We start from the raw sequence: 20,598 nt of genomic DNA, 5'->3' as shown, positions 1-20,598 counted from the left end.
CATAATGGGCTATCGTTAATCACCGGGGCGGACTGAGGTTTTACAAGGTTAATGACTGCATCGCTACTGTGTCCCTATCCTAGGGTATTTTTGTCTCTTATCATTCAGAATTTTGGGTTAATTTTGGGTTAGTGCAAAGAACTTCATAAACACATTCAGAATTTTGATTCATTAGTATTTTTGGCGGTAATAATGACATCTTACTGTAAATTGGGGTACTGTATTTTTGGGAATTTACTGTAAGTTTGAGTTATGATATCCTGTTTATGTGGGTGCTGTCATATTGGGTTTTGGGAACAAGTCCTGCCTACTTACACTCACACAATCAGCTCAGCCAGCTGAGAAGTGCTATATATTTTGGCATTCAGCAGCTACGCAATAACTAAATTAAAGGTGCAATTTGTAAGAATGAAGTTAGAACAACATCTTGTGGTCAAATGTTGGTATAGTCGCCCCTTTTTCAAAGCAAAAAGTTACTTTCTCACTCCAGAAGATTCTAGATGGCAAGTGAAGACGAGTCATACACAGTACGCTGATAAGTGCATAAATACATTAAGGAGCACTTCCTACATTTATTATGGTAATATTTGTTCAGGATTAGAGAAAATGTGGTTGTGTGAGGTTAGCTTGCTGTTGTAGTTCTGAATGACTCATTGAAGGAAGTAAAATGCCACAATTGACTCATTAGGCACGTCACACATACATTTCATTGTAAAATCAAGTTGTTGGTAATTTAAAAAGTAGCTTGAGTGATTTTTAAAGCAGATTATTTGATTCTAATTCACCATTAGCATTGCTTGCTCAATGTTAGCCTCTAGCCTTTGTTAACCGATATTAAAGTAAAACAAAACAATGCTGTGGCTTCTTAGGAGTACAAGAAATAAATTCTGGGTAGCTCCTGTTTACTGGCTTTGGTTCTTAAAACAACTCTGGAGCTTTTTGCCTGCCCTTGTTAAATTACAAATGCCGGTGCTACAGTGTTAGCTTAGCTTAGACTTGGAATCCTCAAGGGCTTACTGAATGTAAACAGTAACTACATCCCTTTTTAGTTGTAGTTATTTATTTATTTATTTAGTTTTTGAAAGAAGAAAAACTGTCAACCCCCCTTCCAACATAATTGAGACATTCAACTGTTTTATTTCACAGTAGAATTTTTACATATTGCTTCTTTAGTCTGAAAGTAAATCGCCTTTATCAGCTGACATCATACTCGTAAAAGAGTTGTGCATTTTGGAGATTCATGGCTGTCTTAGTAGGTGATTAGAGCATAGTTAGTGAAGGAGTTAGAGGTGTTTTGTCCACCCCAATTTTTGTTATTTGCTGTGTTTTAGTTTAAACTTCCACGTTTCAGATTATTAATATCACATCATGACATATAATAAGGATTACATTAGTTTTGCTTCTGATAAATCTTTGTCATTGTCACTGTTCCCAGCAACTACAAAACTGAAAGTGCAGTGGACTCACAAGCGTACAACAAAAGTGATAAAAACAGAATAAAATCAGCAGATATATACAGGTTGCACATATTATAGAAGAGCACCTTTTTATGCTTTTTGACTGACTCTCAGACTAGAGATGCTGCAACAAGAAAAGGGTTCCAGTTTTCTCATACGCCGAACAATCAAAGAGCTGATCAATTATTTACATAGCTGCTGACCGAATTTCTCACCTGCAGCTGATTGATTCAGCCTTACTGATATTGAGTGGGATTTAGTAAATTACCCAGAACCACAGTGGAAAACCCAGAACAAAAACACGGTAAATTGTTAGTGACAACCAAAGGCTGTGGGCTTTTATTTTTTATGAGGTTTGCTTAGTTAATATAAACTGATCTGAATCTGGGTGAGGAGGAGAAGAAACGTTACAAATTAGAAATATATGACATTTTTCATCTCCGAGTAAAACTAATATTCTCTTTAGGCAAACTATCTTGAAAATGTACTGAGTTATGGCCATTTTCAGCTTAGCTTTAAGAACTGCAAAAGAAAACAGCATTTCTCTGTTGATTACAATTTTAAAATCTAGTTAATAAAACTGATTTGCTAACAGCAATTTAGAAATGGTTCAATAATCTTTTATTATATAAATATATAAATTTTTAATAGTGAAAAAAATAAATAAAATAAAATTGGCTCTCACCACCTGTAGCTCCTCCGCCCGAGGGTGGTCGATGTAGGACCGGATATGGCAGGTACGTGATGAAGATACTAATACCGATACTCCATCTGGACATCTTAAGGCCAAAAGGGGGTTATGATAAATGTCTTTAGGGGTTACAATCTATGGTTGGTTTCATTCGTATTTTTTAATTTCTGCACAAGTCCTTAAGCCTGGAGTTGTATAGAGCAGGGCCGTTGCTAGCTATTTTGGTGCCCTAAGCACATAGGCTTTGTGGTCCCCCCCCCCCCCCCCCCACCCCCCGCCCCTGCAGAAAAAAACAACACAATAACACAGTATGTTCAAGCGATTCGCCTTAAATTCTCTTGTATGCACAAACTGCTTATTATTTCCAAAAAGTAGGATTGATATTTACATAATATAACATACTCAACACAGGAACTCCATATTGTTATTATTTAGAACTATGTAACAGGTCCACACACCACAAGCACCGGTTGTGGCACGTGTTTCTCCAATGTAATTTTCAGATGCTTTTTCAGATCCAGGACTCACTCTGCCTTCAGAAGTGCTGGCTGTGGGCTGTGCTCGGTCTGTAGGTGTGCTTTACTTTGTAATTCCTGGTCAGGGCTGGGTGATGTAGAAGGTTCAGACGTGATGGCTGACAACTGATCTTGAGCTCTTGAACTGCTGGTGGATGGCTTATCTGAACTTTTGGCGTGAGCTCCTCCTTGAATGTACTTGTTCATTGAGCCTGCATTCAAACACAAAAAGATAATTTGTCATATTCATTCTATAATAAGATAAAAGTTTTAAACCATGGTAAAAAAATACTGCAATAGATTATTTATAGTTTTATATTGGCTTATAAATCACTGGCATGTGACATGACTAAATTCAAAACTATTTAACCTTTATTAAGGACTAGAGAGGCACAATATACACATTTTATACACAACTAGAAAATTCTGAATATGAAGGGAGGAGGTTAGCATAATGGACCTTTTTCTTCAAATTATACCATCAGCAGCTGATGTTCCCCTTGGCCCGTAAATGTTTATGAAATATATATTAACATGGAGCAAATACCTAATTAGAAAATAGGTTAGTCTAATTTTTTATATTAAATCTCAGTTACATAGCCTATAGGCCACATAGGCTATTTAATGATGACATAAATCATGTCCATACTTAACTCATGATTAATCACAAACAGCCACTTATTTAAAAATAAAATTTCTTACTTTACCTTGACGGTGTTTTTGTCGTTGCTGTTTTTGTGATATTTAAGTATTTGGGTGGACAAATATGATTCATTTGTTTATTTCTGTTTTTAAACAGCACAGATGGGCCTATCTGACCTCACAGAGGAAACTTTATTTTACTTTGAGAAAGATGTTTTAAGATGAACTTATTAAAACAAAAAAAAATCTTCAAACTCTTCAAGGTCTATTTTTTAGATGAACAACCTTTAACACTGTTCAGACTTATTTTTTTGATACAAGTTGCATGAACAGGCTGAATAAAATGATATTTCCCTTTGTTGCATTTAACTATTTCTTCTTCTTTAAAGAAGTGCTGATTCAGAAGAGAATAACTGCATTTAGGAAGATGGTGACTTGCTACGTTTTTTTCTCCAGCAGTAAAAAAGCTCTAAAGCTTCTCTGAGTTTCTCTCCCTCTCAGCCTCTCTCACTCAGCTACTAATGAACACCCGGTAGGCGGACGGGAGGCGCATTATACTTTTAACAGACTGGAGAAGCAGAGAACGAAATCTGCCCAAACCACGCAGATAGTCAAAATGTTAAATGTGCTGAAGCAGAGTGCGAAAAACACCAAATAAAAGTCCTGAAAAGCAGCATGCTTACCAAACTTGGCAGAATTTGACCAAAAACAGATTAATTAACAGCAGTAACAAGTCCGAATTTAAGCTAGGTCAAACGACCCTCTGAACTTGACCACACGTGTTTAGAATTAGAAATAGATAAAAAATTAAGAATTTCCATTAAAATACTTGTCTTACCAGCAATCAAATAACAGCATAATCCCGCTGTTTTTTCTTTTGTCACTTTACTGCCCCGGACTCCATCAGCCTTTTTGGAGCCATGACTGTGCCCGCTATATCCTCCGCAGGTGTGGGGGGATGGAGAGAACCGTGCGACACGGTCCATCTCCTTTCCTTTTTGTATTGTTTTCTCTCTGTAAACATGCTAACTTGTTTTGCACATCTTCTAATTGAAATCTGTCTTTATCATATATATTATTTTTTATAAGCTTGCGTTTGATGGTGCCCCTCCCCCGGCGTGGTGCCCTGCGTGGTGTGCGTGTGCGGAGCGCCGGCGCTGGTATAGAGTGATGTCATCAAGAAAAGGAGGAGGAGTCTCCCACCTATGCTCCCCTTCTCCTTCAGGAATGAGCTGAAAGCCACGCCTCATTCAGCACACACACGGACAAATAGCTTTTTAACGCTAACGGAGAGCCGCTGAGGCTACATGTTTTTGATATGTTCCTGCTCAGACACACCCGATTCTCCTCAGCCTTCATCGGGTTCTACAAGAGCTGCTATTCGCTCATTTTACTCCAATCTGGAATGTTCCATCATGGAAATGTCTAAAACCAGCTGGAATCTGACATTAGCGATTTTAGCACACCACCGCTAATGCTACAGCAGGCTAAAACAACAGTCTGTTGCAGCCTATGGTTGAATGCTACACCAGTCCGTTAACTCCAATAAACAAATATAAATCCCTCTTGGCTCCCCTCCCTCCTGTTCCACAGGCAGCAGTGACGGTTGAGTTAGCATTCAAGCTCAGTTGGTGTGCTAAACTGACTGTGTGTCACCCCGTGGTGCATGCTGGGAACTGGGGCGCATTCTCATTGATGGGCAGCTCCCTCCTGTGGATATGCAACTTAATTGGTCCACACGCTAGGCTCGTGTAAATTATTCACTTTTCTGTAGCGGCCAGGGTAGGGGATTGGGAGAAATGTAAATGATGAAACATTACCTACCTTATAGAACATGGTCAGATAATCCTATTTAAACATTTTTAAATCACTGTGTGCCCCAGCTTTAACAACAACATTAGCAAAATGAAAATAAATGACTTTATTCCTCAAAATTATGTTTTTTTTCTCCTGCTTTAAAAAAAAATACAGTTCAGCATTTTTACTTCAGATAACCTGACCCCAGACTTGTTTTGCCAACAGCAAAGATGTTGCTGGAGGGTTTTTAGTGGTTCCAAAAATACTAAACAAGATGGTTGTGTTTTGACTGTGGAACACTGATTCAGACGCACATTCATCCACACTCAAAGACACGCATGCATGTATGTCAGCTCATTATGTTGAGGCACAACTCAGAGGCTTTTTATTACTGCTCCACTTTTTTGCTCCTTTGCTTTGGTGTGTTTAAGCCCTGAAGGTCGTGACAGCATCATGTCAGGAGAGAGATGCTTCATGATAGAGATGCAGGGTTTAAATAAAATAAAAAGCTGCTCAGCGGAATCTGACAATCCCCCACTGAGCAACTAAAGGACGCTGAACCATGGAGGGATGGTTTGTGCAAAGTTGCATGGATGTCAGCATATCTGATGGCAGGTGGCGTTGGAGAAGCTGAGTGAAAACATCCAGCTTGACATTAAAAAATACAAGCAGTTTGAGGACTTTTTTTTTTTGCTATACACTTCTGATGAGTTCTGCTTTCAAAAGGTACAAAATCAAGGCAGGAAGAGGTGTGCAGATACAGAAAAATGGCTGGTTTTGAACAGAAACGATAAATCACTGACTCTCTGTTGATGTTGACTTGCTCTTAAACCCAAACCATCTGAGACCAGAGTTACATCACCATTCGTGTCTGTTTACAGTCCAGTGTCAGGCAAATGGTGGATTTTAGGTTAATCAATAAAAATCTAAGTGATGAACTTGTTTTTCTGATAAGAACAGCAGGTTGCCTACTGCACTGTTCGTTTGTTCTTTAGCGTTAAATCTTTAGAAAATAATAAATGAAAATCAGACTTGGCTGAAGAATATGGGGTGTTCGTGGTTCACTGTTTAAGTTCCGATTCATGTTTTTATTTCAATACTTGTTTTTGAATAGTTTGTTGCCTCTGTTTTTAAAAAGCATGATATTAAAGTGACAGTGTGTATTTTCCCTGGCGACAGGGCCAGTGCTTACCTAAATCATTGCAAGCAAGTTGTATTTTTGTGTCTGAGTAAGACCTTATCAACGGGGGGTCATTAGGCTCAAAAATCCCTGGGAGCAGAACCTCCAGCAAAACAACGAGCACATCAGACTCCCTTTCATCACTGGCAACAAGTGAATTGATAAATGTGTAAAACAACGTTTATGAATGGCAAAAGTTTTGTAATTGCTTGTTACAAATCAATAAATGCGTTTTGTCTTCAAAGGCTCCTCTAGAAGGAAACATGGCATCTAATGGGCCATTCCCATCTGTACCGGGTCGGCCCGGGCCGGTGTAGCGTAGGTTGTTTACATATCTGGGTGGCCTGGTATTTTTCCGGTCCAACCAAGGCTCATTCTCAGCCCTCTTCTCGAGGGGGTCTGCTTCAGTCCGACCAGGGCCAACACACCCACTGCTGACAGCAAATTCACACCTTCCATTAGAGCAAGCCTCTGATTGGTGGGTAGAATCAGCCCACATGGGCTTAAGGCAAGGATGTGTGGAATCAACCGGGCCAGGCTGGGGCTACCCGGCCCGGGCCGACCCGGTACAGATGGGAATGGCCCATAATATGGCGTCGCCCAGAGACTTAGACCCACTCCCATGTATTTTATACCCAATTTTTATGGTTATGTTACAAAGCCGCCAATATTTTCAAAAACTGGGAATCATTTAATTAATTTTGAACAACATTTCAATGGAGATTAATGCTAAAAACTACACATTGTCTCTTTAGTGTGAATTATTTACCTTTGTGGTGTATGTTTTTGTGTAAACGTATATGCACTTCATAATTTCAGAAACATCCATTTTTTACTCGATGCTTTTTAAGCCTGTCGTTATTGTTAGAAGATGATTATCTCTTTCTACACACTCATGTCTAGAAGTTAAAATCCTTTAGGAACCTCATGATTAAATCTGATGCGGAGGATCACATTGAGATCATAAAACGAGTATCGATGTATTTTTCTACCCACCCACACACCCCTTCTGTGTGACTACTTGGTACTCCATCCCTCTGTCCATCTGTCTCTCCATCCATCCTTTATTTTTCATCCTCTTATTCGGGTCCAGGTAGCAGCCCCGGCAGAGAGGCTTAAACCGTCCTCTCCCCAGCAACCTCTACCAGCCCCACCAGGGAGACCCCAGGTGTTTTCTAGCCAACATGGAGGTAAAATCCCTCCAACTTGACCTTGGTCAACCTGGGGGCCTCTGTCCTGCAGGACATGGGAGGTGTCCAGAGGGCATTCTCACCAAATGCCCAAACCACCTCACTGGAAACAGGAAATGCCTTAAACACCTCAAATGTCTCCTTCCAACGTAGAGCGACAGTTTTAACGGGAGATACTTGAAGAGCTCTCTACCCTTTTCACAAGACCGTTAATGCCGAGCTCTGGCCAGCAACTATATTAAAAATGAAAGTAAACATGGGCTGTAAGTTTTGCTTTATAACCCGAATCAGCTGAGATAATCTGGAGCGACACAGAGCCCCTGAAACCTTTCTCCATTGGGGCTGAAGCTTAAATCACCAGACTGCATGAGGACTGTGGTGGATGGACACTTTTAGGAACAGCTTGTTAAAAAAAAAATTTAATGAGCATGACTTTGATTGCAATAAAAAGCAAGTTATGTCCAAGATAAGCAGAAGTTTGCTGCATCACAGGGACCACCCCCATACCCCCTTTACGCCACCATCGTGTAATCTTTTGTAAAAATGACACCATTGCACCACATTAACGCCACGGTCTGACCTTCTAAACAAACTAAGGCTCCTTGATGTTGCTTCAGCGTTGTGGCAGGTTGAGGGCATTGTTTTGTAAAAACGGCTTAAGGCTTGACCGTATCCGCCCTGCAAAGTAAACTCATTTCAGCATTTTGTATTTGTCATCTTTGCATCGTTGCCCAAAGCTCCTGACCAGAGTGGAGGATTGTGTGAGATATTTTGTGTGAAGCCTTTTAGACCTTTTAAATGAGGGATTTAATAATGATGATCAATTGTTTTCATTAAATTTAAAATTTCACAGCATGTGACACGTTGACTATAGTGAGTAGAGGCCGACTGATGTATCGGGCCAATAAATGAAATTTTTTCTAAATAGGCCGAAATTATTTTTAAAAGTCGATTTTAAAAAAATGTACCGTAATTTCAGGACTATAGAGCGCACCTCAATATAAGCCGCACCGGGCTAAAAGCCGCAGATATCTACTGAATTGAAAACGTAGTTTAACTGAACGTAACTGAACTGTTCAGTATCAAACAAAACTGAAAATTCATTGATTAGTTTATTCATCGTCCTCCTGCGCACTGAAACCACTGAAGTCATTTTCTTCAGTGTCGGAGTTTAACAGCCTCAGAAGAGCTTTGTCACATACCTTTTCTGTGGTGATGTCAGTGTTGCTGTCCGTGTTGCTGTCATCATCCCGGGGTGAAGCTGGGGCTTTCCATAGCAGTCCTTTAACCATTCCTTCATTAGACTTTCTAGCATCCATCCGTTCTGGTTGACTAAAGCCGCACCTCATTATAAGCCGCATGGTTCAAAGCGTGGGAAAAAGTAGCTGCTTATAGTCTGGAAAATACGGTAATAGAATAAAGAAATAAAATCTGGCACCAGTGTGGCTAACTGCCATCACAACTGAAGAAAGGACCCAAAAGACCCAACATACCGTATTTTAAAATGTTTTGTGTTCATGTTATATTTGAAGTTGAATAAATTTTAAGAGATTTATTGACATATATATATATAGTGTGTGTGTGTGTGTGTGTGTGTGTGTGTGTGTGTGTGTGTGTGTGTCTGACTGTATAAACTTCTGTGTGAACAACATCATACCCATCAGAACAGTGAGATGCTTCGCTAATGACACCCTGGATCACCAGTGAACTGAAGAATCTGCTAAATGAGAAAAAAAAGAGCCTTCAAGGAGGGAGACAGGGAATTACTGAGGAGTATACAGAAGCAACTGAAGATCAAGATCAGAGACAGCAAGGAGGCATACAGGAAGAAGCTGGAGAACAACCTACAGAGGAACAATATCAGAGATGTCTGGTCAGGGATGAAGAAGATCACAGGCTTCAAGCAGAGGAAGGATTGCACAGATGGCAGCCTGGACACAGCCAATGAACTGAACAAGTTCTTCAATAGGTTCAGTTCAGGAACAAACCCAGCATCCTCCTCGCCAGTCCCCAGCCAATCAGACATCCCGTCCTCCTCTGATCCAACATTTTCCTGTCACATGCCAGCTCTTTTGTCCTCTAACACAGTCATGGACTCTTCTGGTTCTATAAATCTGTCTTCAACCAAGTCAGGAGATGCTGCTGCCCCATTTACCTCCCCCCTCCCACCTATCTGTCTCTAGAAGTCAGGTGAAGAGGCAGCTGGAGAGACTGAACAAGGCTGCAGGTCCAGATGGTGTCAGCTCCAGTGTACTGAAAGCCTGTGCAGAGCAGCTCTGTGGGATTCTGCAGCACCTCTTCAACCTCAGCCTGGCCCAGGAGAAGGTTCCAGTCCTGTGGAAGACATCCTGCCTTGTTCCAGTTCCAAAGAAAACTCGCCCATCAGTCAGTGACGACTACAGACCAGTTGCCCTGACATCCCACATCATGAAGGTCCTGGAGAGACTCCTGTTGGTCCACCTGAATAAGCAAACTAGATCATATCAGGACCTGCTGCAGTTTGCTTATCGCCATGGAGTTGGAGTTGAAGATGCCATCATCCAGCTGCTTCAACCAATCCACTGTCATCTGGACAAAGCAGGCAGCACTGTCATGGTCATGTTCTTTGATTTCTCCAGTGCATTTACACTGACCGCTACTGGAGATCCTTCCTGTCAACAGCCATTGTAATATACAATAACTCTTTGATGACTTGATTATTATTATTATCCTGAGCTACTACAGCAATCAATTTCCCTCTGGGATTAATAAAGTATTTTTGAATTGAATTGAATTGAATTGAATTTAACACAATCCAGCCTGATGTACTTTGCCAGAAACTCCAGAAGACACAGGTGGGGGCCTCAACTATCGCCTGGATTAAAGACTACCTGGCAAACAGACCACAGTTTGTGAGGCTGAAGAACTGCACATCAAACCAGGCGATCAGTAACATTGGAGCACCACAGGGGACTGTACCCTCACCAGTCCTTTTCACCCTGTACACCTCAGACTTCCAGTACAAATCAGAGACCTGTCATCTACAGAAATACTCAGATGACTCTGCAGTTGTCCGGTGTATCAGAGATGGACAGGAAGCTGAGTACAGAGAGCTGGTGGAGCGCTTTGTGGCATGGTGTGGAAACAATCATCTTATCCTGAACGTGAACAAAACAAAGGAGATGATTTTATACTTAAGAAGAAACAGGGTGGAGTCAAACACTGTTTCCATCATGGGAGAAGAAGTGGAGGTGGTTGAGGAATACAAATACCTTGGAGTTCACCTGGACAACAGACTGGACTGGAGAAAGAACAGCGAAGCTGTTTACAAGAAGGGACACAGCAGACTGCACTTCTTGAGGACGCAGGTCCTTCAGTGTCTGTAGCAAGATGCTGCAGATCTTCTACAAGTCTGTTGTTGAGAGTGTAATCTCTTCAGCCATCGTCTGTTGGGGTAGCAGTATCAGAAGCAGGGACCTGAAAAGGCTCAACAGCCTAATAAAAAAGGCTGGTTCTGTTCTGGGGACGACTGTGGAACCGCTGGAGGAGATAAAGCAAAGAAGGATTCTCCAGAGAATCAAGAAAATGATGGACAACCCTGAGCATTCTCTTCACAAGACTGTCCGACAACGGAAGAGTGTCTTCAGTCAGAGGCTTCTTCAGTTTCTCTGCAACACTGACCGCTACTGGAGATCCTTCCTGCCAACAGCCATTGTAATATACAATAACTATTTGATGACTTCATTATTATTATTATTCTGAGCTACTACAGCAATCAATTTCCCTCTAGGATTAATAAAGTATTTTTGAATTGAATTGAATTTGAATTTGCAGTGTTAGTTTACAGTAGAAATTCATTTTTAATTTTTTTTAATTTTTCTAGTCTGTTTCCATCACAATTAAGGTAATATACCAGAGAATGTCATTACTATTATTTTATTTTATTTACTTTATGCCAGAGAGAAATAAAATAAGCTTACCTGCAGAACCAGACAGACGTGGAAATATCCTCACAGCTGTAGGTGTGTTTAGGTTTAATAAATAAAACTCTGATTACAAAGACAAAAACATGGAGAGATGACACCACGCCTCTAAAAAGCTGCTCGTCTCTCAGTGCTGGCAAATCACATTTATTGTTGTGTTGTTGGCACTTGAGATGAACTTGCTGTGATTTATTAGGTGTCAAAATGTGTGTGCATGCATGCGTGCATGTGTGTGTGTGTATTCTGGGACAAGTGATAACACACACATGAGATGTAAGTGGGTTTTGTAATTAGTTTGTTTAATAACTCGCCTCTCATTCACACACACTTGTCTTTACAAAACAAAAATTATAATTTTCTGTCTGGTGCTAGAGCACACACACACACACACACACACACACACACACACACACACACACACACACACACCGATCTGTTTAATTTAAATTTGCCAGATTATAGTAATTATGTTAAAAGATTTTCCAGAGTGCTTTGCCCTTTTTGTGTCCTTGACAACTGAAACAACACCGACTGAGAGATGAACAAGTTCCTTTTTGATTGAATTTTACTTTTTATGCTGCCTTTTAGTCGTTCATCAAGACAGTAAGGCATTTGCAACAATCAGGGGTGTGAAGAACCATAAAGTTTATCTTTTTGCATCATTTTATGACAACAAAGATCTCTCGAATCTAAAAATCGGTGTAAGCATAAACTAAACTTTAAATAAAAACGTAGACCTGTTGATTTTGTTGAATAATAGTAATTTAAATTGTGTGTGTGTGTGTGTGTGTGTGTGTGTGTGTGTGTGTGTGTGTGTGTGTGTGTGTGTGTGTGTGTGTGTGTGTGTGTGTGTGTGTGTGTGTGTGTGTGTGTGATGCTTGGAGTTGGAGTGATCTCTTAATATTCAAAACACTGTTTTTGTGTAAATGCAGCAGCTTCCTTCTGGGTGTGGAAACACTTAACTGTTCTTGAGATGAAGACGTAGACCAGGAGACATTCCTGATGGTTTGTGTCAGGAGCTTTGGGTGTTGTCTCCATTGTCTGAAGACGAGAAGGAGGAGGGGGGTCTATGGAACATCCTGACAGCTTGTCGAAGCCCTCCTACGACTGTTATGAATTTCAGTCTTTTGTTGTGTGTGGTCCCACAGCGCTGTTGAGCTCTTGCACTAATTTGGTTAAACAAGGGGAAGAGTGTTTGGGTGTGTGTTGGATGGTACACAGTCAGTTCCTGTAAAACGCTCGCTCGTGTTAACCATTATGAAGTTAAACCAAGTTTTGGGGGAAACGGAGCTTCTTGTTTTCACCGTAATGGTTTTCTTTGCATGTTTGAAGTAACTATTGGGATGGTTTGTTGGATTATCATTAATATATCGTCATAAAGTCCGTTACTGATGCTGTAAAACTGTAGGAGAATGTACTTTTCTGGTTTCATCACATATGCAGTATTTTGAGCCAGATTTCACCTAGCATGTCGCCACCTGCTGTACCGGAGTGGAACACACTCCAGTTTCCCAACACACATGAAAACTGGGAAAAAGGCTTCAAGTTTAACAGTACATGGACTTAGACTGTTTGTGTTTGATTATGAATACATTTGCTTCTAATCAAGCTAAAACTGGTATTTTTAACATTTTCAGACATTATCTAGGTGCTAATGAGATGTGAAAAGGATCAGTGTGATGTTTCCTCACTTCTAGCATCTCCTTCAGGCCTTCGAGGCATTTTAAATATTAAGATGTCCCTCAACATACTTTGTGGAGGTAAATTTTCCATTTATGTGGAGCTGGATGGAGAAGATATGAAGCTAGAAAACAAGATTATGACTTTTTGTGAACTTTTTCTTTAAAACTTTTGATTCTTGTATTGATCTATGTCACTTCTCATTATTTTGCCTAGCTAAAAACCATTAACAGGGAATCTTAGTTTTTGGTTTGCTCTCTGACCCAAGTTTATATGCCTTCATAAATTGAAGCGTACACACACACACACACACACACACACACACACACACACACACACACACACACACACACACACACACACACACACACAGGCTGTTGTCAGGGATGGGACGTATCTCTGTTCCTTGTCGTCACACGCTTCAATTGAGCTTTAAATGTCACTTGTCTCTCCCTGCTTCATCTGTTTGACTCATCCTTGTTGTCTTCAGTCTGCATTTGAAGTGTGTGTGTGTGTGTGTGTGTGTGTGTGTGTGTGTGTGTGTGTGTGTGTGTGTGTGTGTGTGTGTGTGTGTGTGTGTGTGTGTGTGTGTGTGTGTCACACTGACATGCTGTGCTGTGTGAGCGTTTGATGGACACACTGCTGCTCTCCACCCTCTTTGTACGGCGCCTGCAAGCACAATGATGCCCTCTGCATTGATTTTCTTGTGCCATTTTATAATTATGTCTCCTCCTTTCATTCGCCTCCCCACCCGTCCTCTCTCTCTTATCCCCCCCCCCCCCCCCCCCACACACACACACACACACACTTCTATTTTTCTAATTCCATCCCCCAATTCCTTTTTATGCCTCACTGTGCCCATGCTTGTTATCTTAGCCCCTTTCTTTAATTTTTTCCCTATTTGATCTCAACTTCTTAATTTCCTTTCTCATTTACGTCACTCCAATCGGTTTTATTTTCCCATCTCTCTTTCCTTCTACATTTTAGATTGTTTTGTTCTCTCCTTTCACAGCTGTTTCTAATGTTTTGTCATTTTGTTTTGTTTTTCTACAGCCTCTCTGGAGTGCTCTCCGTCTTCTCCATAGTTTGATGGATCAGGCCTTTGACGACACACACACACACACACACATCCAGACTACCCTCCATGGACCTGTCTCAGATCTTCACGCCACTTCAGGTCTCTGTCCTTGATTTCGCCAAAAACTCTCACACCGTCTCCTTCCACTGGAAACAAATCCCTCACTGCTTCCTGTGAATCTGACCAGTAGTTTCCACTGCAGCCACCGTTTCCAAACTTTACTTCCTTTATGCATCCAAATATTCCACAAAGATACGAGCTGTTACCGCGGTGTGGAAAACGGTTAAACACGAAGGACACTTTTGCACCATCGCTTCACTTCTTCCTCTTTAGGCTGAGACCTCCGGTATAATCATCATTCCTCAAACTTCCTGCCTCTCTGATTGTGGCATGCTAGCCTCTCCATCCCGGCACTTCAGTGTGTTTTCCTCTCTACGAACTCTGACGTTCTACTGAGCCTGGACTTCCATTTTCTTCCTCTTTTTCCCGGGACTGTATTCCAACCAACACAGAAGAGAGGCACATCCCACACGACTATTAGTGTTTGTCGTCTCTGTCGTTGTGTGAAATGGACCAATAAAAAGTGTTAGCCGGCACGTAGTGAAGTGCCCATACCTCCTCTCGCTTGTTGCCCTTTCTCCGTAGCCTTTCAGGTTGCAACTTTGGGCGTGGAACAACTGAACTGTGAAAACAGTGGAGGAAAGATAAAGAACGGACCTGGTGGGAAATCAGGTACTTGGATAAAGAAAAACAAGGGAAATGAAGCAGAAAAACGGCGTAAGAAGGAAATCCTCTGTGCTCTGAAAAGCTTGGGGGTTGTAGGTAAACTCATTTGACAAATCGAGAGAAAAGGATGAACCAGGAAACACTCTTTTTTCACTCTAATGAGGAGCGGAAAAGAAGAAAAGACATGAAAGTTGACAAAAGAAGAGCCGTTTTTCCATTCCCCGTCTCTTAACACTTTTGTCTGCTTTCCATCCCGATGCTTGAACCTATTTTTGGAAGAGTTGTACTCAAACGGTGTAGAAGTGCTGTGAGCAAAGACTTGTCATGCAAAAGTGTTATCTGTCACTCGTATCTGGAACAAACACCATTACTGTGTGGTGAGAAACTACAACCTCTGCTGTGTGTGTGGAAAATGGCCACTCATTGTTGATGTTCTAGGCATCTTAGAAGCACTGCGCCTGTAATGGAAGTGTAAATCGGACCTTCATCTTCACCACTAAATGTCTGTCGGTGTAAATACGTTATAAAACCTGTAGCCGGTATAATGACCTTTCAATGTCAGCCACCTATTTCAGCTTACCAGAGAGATGTGTATCAAGAGATCTTATCTGCTGATGTAGCATGAGCCGTTGTCACAGTAACAACATCCTTTCGTTTCCTGGATGGGAGCGTAGAGCAGCTTCTGCATTTAGAGGAGATGGAAAAAACACGGGTCGGCGTCAGATTTTAATCTGCGCTTTTGTTTAGATGGCGGCTGCAGCTTCATGCTCTGAAGAGAAGAGAGCGAATGGTATCGATCCAAGACGTAAACAGTTGGCCTTCCAAGATTTTTAATCCTCAAGGAGTGTGTGCATGTGTGTGCTGACAGTTACGTGGAAGGGGAGTTGTTTGGGCTAAAACATGAGGGGTTATTTCACACTTGGTGGGAGATGCCATGTTTGTGTCCCTCTGTGTTAGGAGCAGGAAGGGAAGGGACGAAGCTGCTGTTTGGATTGGAATTTCTCAGTTTCTTGATGTCAAGTCGGAAAACATTTAAAAAAAACTGACTGGAAGGAGATTGAAATCAGTTTTTTTGTGTGCAGAAACCCACTTGACAGGAGATTCTGACAGTATGACTAAATGTTTTCAACAGATTCTGGGATTAAAGTGGCAATAAAAATTTCTGACGTTAGGTGAATCCCTACTGTAGCATCTGGAATTTAAACATACTTATCATGCAGGGACTGTTCACGTAATTCTGCTAACGGCTAGTCTGAGCACAGCCGAGACCAGAATGCATTGCTGCTGCATTCAAATGGGTCCATTAAAGAAAACCGTATTTCATCACTATGTTATTTTATTTTTATATCAGCACCAACTGTGATATTAGTTATGTAGTTATTTACTAGCATAAATATCACCATCTGCAAAAGTAGCTCTTTCAGTTTATCCCAGGCTCAAATCCAGGAGAATTCCTCCAAAAGAAAGCTCTGTAACGTTGTAATGAATTGTAAATTAACTTGTGATTAGAGTTAAGAAGGCAATAAAACACCTTGATCATGACTGAGCTCAGACTAGCACTTAGCTCATCAATCAATCAATCAATCAATCAATCAATCAATCAATCAAAGATACTTTATTAATCCCAGATGCACGTAAACCACGGGTGTCCAAATTTTCTAACAAGAACCAAAAACATCAAGTTTGTAGGTCACAAAAAAGTAATTAAAAAAGAGTTTACTTATATTTTTTCTTTTATGTTTACTACTAAAATGGTCATTAAATAAGTTTAAATCTGAATATAAAATGTAAAATGTTTGGATCTACTTTGACAGTCTGCTGGGGAGATAAAATGTCCCTGTTTTAGAAACGCACTTGGGGAGCCGCACTAAATCACTTGGAAGGCCACAAATGGCCCCAGGGCCACACTTTGGATATGCCTGGCTTAAACAAACTGTTTTAACTCTTTAAATCACCTCATCTGAGAATAGGTGTCACAAAATGTGCCGTGTAGTCTCTAATAAGCTAACTATCAATGCTTATATCCGCAATATGCTAACGATTATTTCCTTATTCTGTTTTGTTTAATAGCTAATGATTAGTTACTGACTGGAAGTTTGTTACATATGAAGTCTAAAAGCAACAAATCAGAGATTAGTTTATCAATTGTTTAATTTCTAGTTTAACAAAATAGAAATTTCAATATACCACACAAGAATTATTAGCTTAACAGATTATTAGCCTAGGAGTTTTTTTTCCTTGTTTCATTTACAAGTTAATAGTGCCCTTTTCCCTTTAGAGACACCAACTGGCCTAATCCCAATTCTCGTACGTCGCCCTACGGGCTTCTGTGAAGTGCACAAGTACACAAGTGTGGTCAATTGGGACAGGACCATTGCATCATTGACTGCAACGCATACTGGTCGCTGTTTGTGCAACTTTTGAAAAAATCTTTATTAACAACTTTCAAACAAACAATTATTTGACAAAATGTACATTAATTACTGGCCACATTAAACCTTAATCTAAACATCCATATCGTTTATCGTCCTAAAATAAACTTCATTTGAAAGTAAAGGAGACTTGAGCCATTGCTCTGGCTTCTTCTCAAAACTCCCACGCAGCAATGAATCGTGGGTAATACTCTTGCCTGAAGTCCGCATTGATGCGGGCTTGGGCGAAGTGTGTATCAACGGTGCAAAGGGGGCATGGCCACCTTCCGGATTTAAGGATCGGTACACCCTACGCACTCACACCCCTGGACGGGAACGGGCAGTTCATGGGCGCTGGGGTGGAAGTGAAAGTATTGGGATTGGGCCACCGTTAGGATGACAAGTGCAGGATGTAGTACTTCACTACTAGTGCCAAATAACATATTTCTGTATGGGGAAAATAATCTGCCTGACAGAATTAGAAACTTTTAATAGCCGACAAGTCACAGATGGTCCTGAATAAACCATCTAATGGCCTGGCGTTATGTATTATCAATCTAGTCATGTAGAAGCTCCTTTCCTCCCGGAACTACAACTGTTGTAGAGTCAATCAGAACTAAAAGCTTGAGATTGCCACTTTAACCTCATATTGAAGTAATTGTGCCAAAAGGGTAAAGCGTGAAAAAGAAGCGAGGTAACAGCTTAGCTCAGCGTAAAGCCTAGAAATGGGATGAGAAGCAACAAGCATTGGGTAATTATGTCAATTGCACTTTATTCTACTGTTTTTAATTTTTTCACGTAAGGTCAGCAGCTGGGAAATCCACTTAGACGCACATCTAAAGATCTATGATCCTTTCAGAGAATAACAAACCTGAATATGTGCTGACTTGACACACAAGGCCAATGTTTCCCTTCTGACAGTAAGCCGACAACTGTTGGTGTTACTGATGTATTTATGTGGATTTTTGTTTTGGTTGGTCAGTGAATGTGTACCTGGACATGATTAAAATCTGTGAACTTGGAGCCTCTAAAAGATGATTTTTAAGTGAAGTGGCTCTTAAACCCCGCTTTTCCACGAAGCATCCGCTGCTAATGACCGCTGTTAAAGTCTGTGGGAGTGTTTCCACCGGCCAAGAAATGTCTTCTAAATTTTTAGATTGAGCCAGACAGGAAGTGAAAGATAGAATCAGTATAAAGCAACTTTCAAATTAAAAGGCACGTGCAGATTTCCTTGTGTTTACCTAGTAAAAAAAAAAAAAACTTATGTGATGCGTCCAAAAGCGGAGCAGAAAATAAACCACAGACCTTTTGGTTACATGCCACCCTTTTTCTCATGGTCTTACAATTCCCGGGATTTCATGACCTTTCGGGACCAGCTGCGTGGAACACTTCCACTTCTGGTTCACGTCTAAAATGTTCCCAGTGGAAACACGTCTGTTACATTACACTCCGCTTACGCCTACTGTGGGCAATCCTGGTCCTCGAGGGCCACTATCCCACATGTTTTACTGTTTTCCCTGTTTCAACACACCTGATTTCAATCAGCAGGAGATTAGCTGGCTTCTGCAGCTTGATGAGCTGCAGAATCAACTGTGTTGGAACTGGGAAATAACAAAAAGATGGAGGATGCCAGCCCTCGAGGACTGGAGTTGCCCACCCCTGGCTTACGCGTTTGATGGAAAGCCCAGGTAAGTCACCTCGAGTTAAATTTAGTTTGTGAAATGTACAGAAGCCTCAAAGGTAAAGGGAATCATTTAATTGTATCTTTAAAAACAATAATTTTTATTCTTTTCAGGTTTTTTTTGCTTTTTTTATATCTGCAGGGCAACTGCAAACATTTTTTTTGTTATATTTTACCATTTATTACTTGAAAAAAGACTTAAAACGTTTTTTTCCCAACGTGTTTGTGAGACAGGAAAAAAAGAAAATGTAGGAAAATGAAAAAAAAAATCTTTCTTTGCCTTTTGGGGCTTCCATAAGTTTTCTTTCTCCCAAAGAGAAATTTCTTTTAATGATTTTGCACAGAGAATTGTATTCACCAGTATTCTTCTGCACAACACATCTCAGTGTTGAACTTTGGTTACTTTCATCATGATATGCAGCTTCACAATTAGCCAGGTTGTCAGCGGGACGTTATCGATCTTCCCCAATACTCTGCAGAATGTTTGTTCTCTACTAAGGGAATAAATTAGGGGAATAGATCTTCCTTCAGTAGCACAACAGGAGCTTAGTCACGGTGTTCCTGCCTCCGACATTCAGGTCTAACCAGCTCCTGATGTAGTTGTTGAGCCAAGGTGTCCGGGAGCTTGCCAAACTGGCTGATTCTATAGTCTCCTAAAACCCTCAGACATTTGGCACCAACACACACACACACACACACACACACACACACACACACACACACACACACACACACACACACACACACACAAAACTTACGGTTACACAAAGGAGGGCCAGAACAAACCTTGTATGTTATTGCACAAGATGTGACTCAGACTGGCACACAAATGGACCCCGTGTGACATTTTACAAACTCACAACACAGTTTTTAATAAAACATCAGTCAGTTGTAGCTATGCATAAACACATGTAGATGTGTAACACCTCAAACACAATTTAAACAACAAAAAAGTAATGTTATGTCTGTTTACAGCACGTTTTAGGTTGTGTTTTTTTTTTTGGTATGAAGCATGTGAAAAGCTCTGCTTCCCATCAATCAACATTTAAGGTGCCTAATGAAGGATGTTAATGATGATATTGATATGTTGATGAGTATATATAATAAAGTCATTAATCTTGATATGCTCTGTCTCCTGTGTTTATTTTCTGACTTGTTCTAGGGTCAAACGTGGATCAAAAGTAAGATGGGCGTGTCTCCATCTTTAGGAAGTCAGGATGCGGGTCTGAGAATCCTCTTGCCCAAATGGGTTCTCATTAAGTCGATCGATCAATATTAAAATGAATATTGAAATAAAGTATTAGGTGGGAGAGGGGTTCCTTGAAGGAAACATCTGACGCGGGACAAGTGCCTCCCTTGATGTGGAGTTTTTGAGCAGGCCGTGTCGCCGGGGAGAGGTTGGCGAGGGGGGATTAAGAGGAGGACAAGCGTGAGGGATGAAGAGAAAAAGAGAGATGACAGAAAATCGCTCACAGCATGTCCCTGTCGAGACTTGAAGCAAACTTCGCCTGGAAAAGATTCCCAAAGTGTGTGTGTGTGTGTGTGTGTGTGTGTGTGTGTGTGTGTGTGTGTGTGTGTGTGTGTGTGT

The 20,598-nt window shown here is 40.8% G+C and overlaps 1 protein-coding gene across 1 annotated transcript in view; it reads left to right on the top strand.

Moving 5' to 3' along the window:
* samd12 (sterile alpha motif domain containing 12) overlaps positions 1 to 20,132 on the top strand; it is a 269,149-nt gene extending 249,017 nt beyond the window's left edge. Inside the window, exon 5 of the mRNA XM_070547611.1 lies at positions 14,168 to 20,132. Coding sequence (XP_070403712.1) covers positions 14,168 to 14,199 — 32 coding nt within the window. The 3' untranslated portion in view covers positions 14,200 to 20,132. The remainder of the gene's footprint in view (positions 1 to 14,167) is intronic.
* Positions 20,133 to 20,598: the final 466 nt, after the last annotated feature.

The sequence above is a fragment of the Nothobranchius furzeri genome, chromosome 19 (assembly GCF_043380555.1).
Source record: "Nothobranchius furzeri strain GRZ-AD chromosome 19, NfurGRZ-RIMD1, whole genome shotgun sequence".
NCBI lineage: Eukaryota > Metazoa > Chordata > Actinopteri > Cyprinodontiformes > Nothobranchiidae > Nothobranchius > Nothobranchius furzeri.
This window is presented reverse-complemented; position numbering and strand designations above follow the sequence as displayed.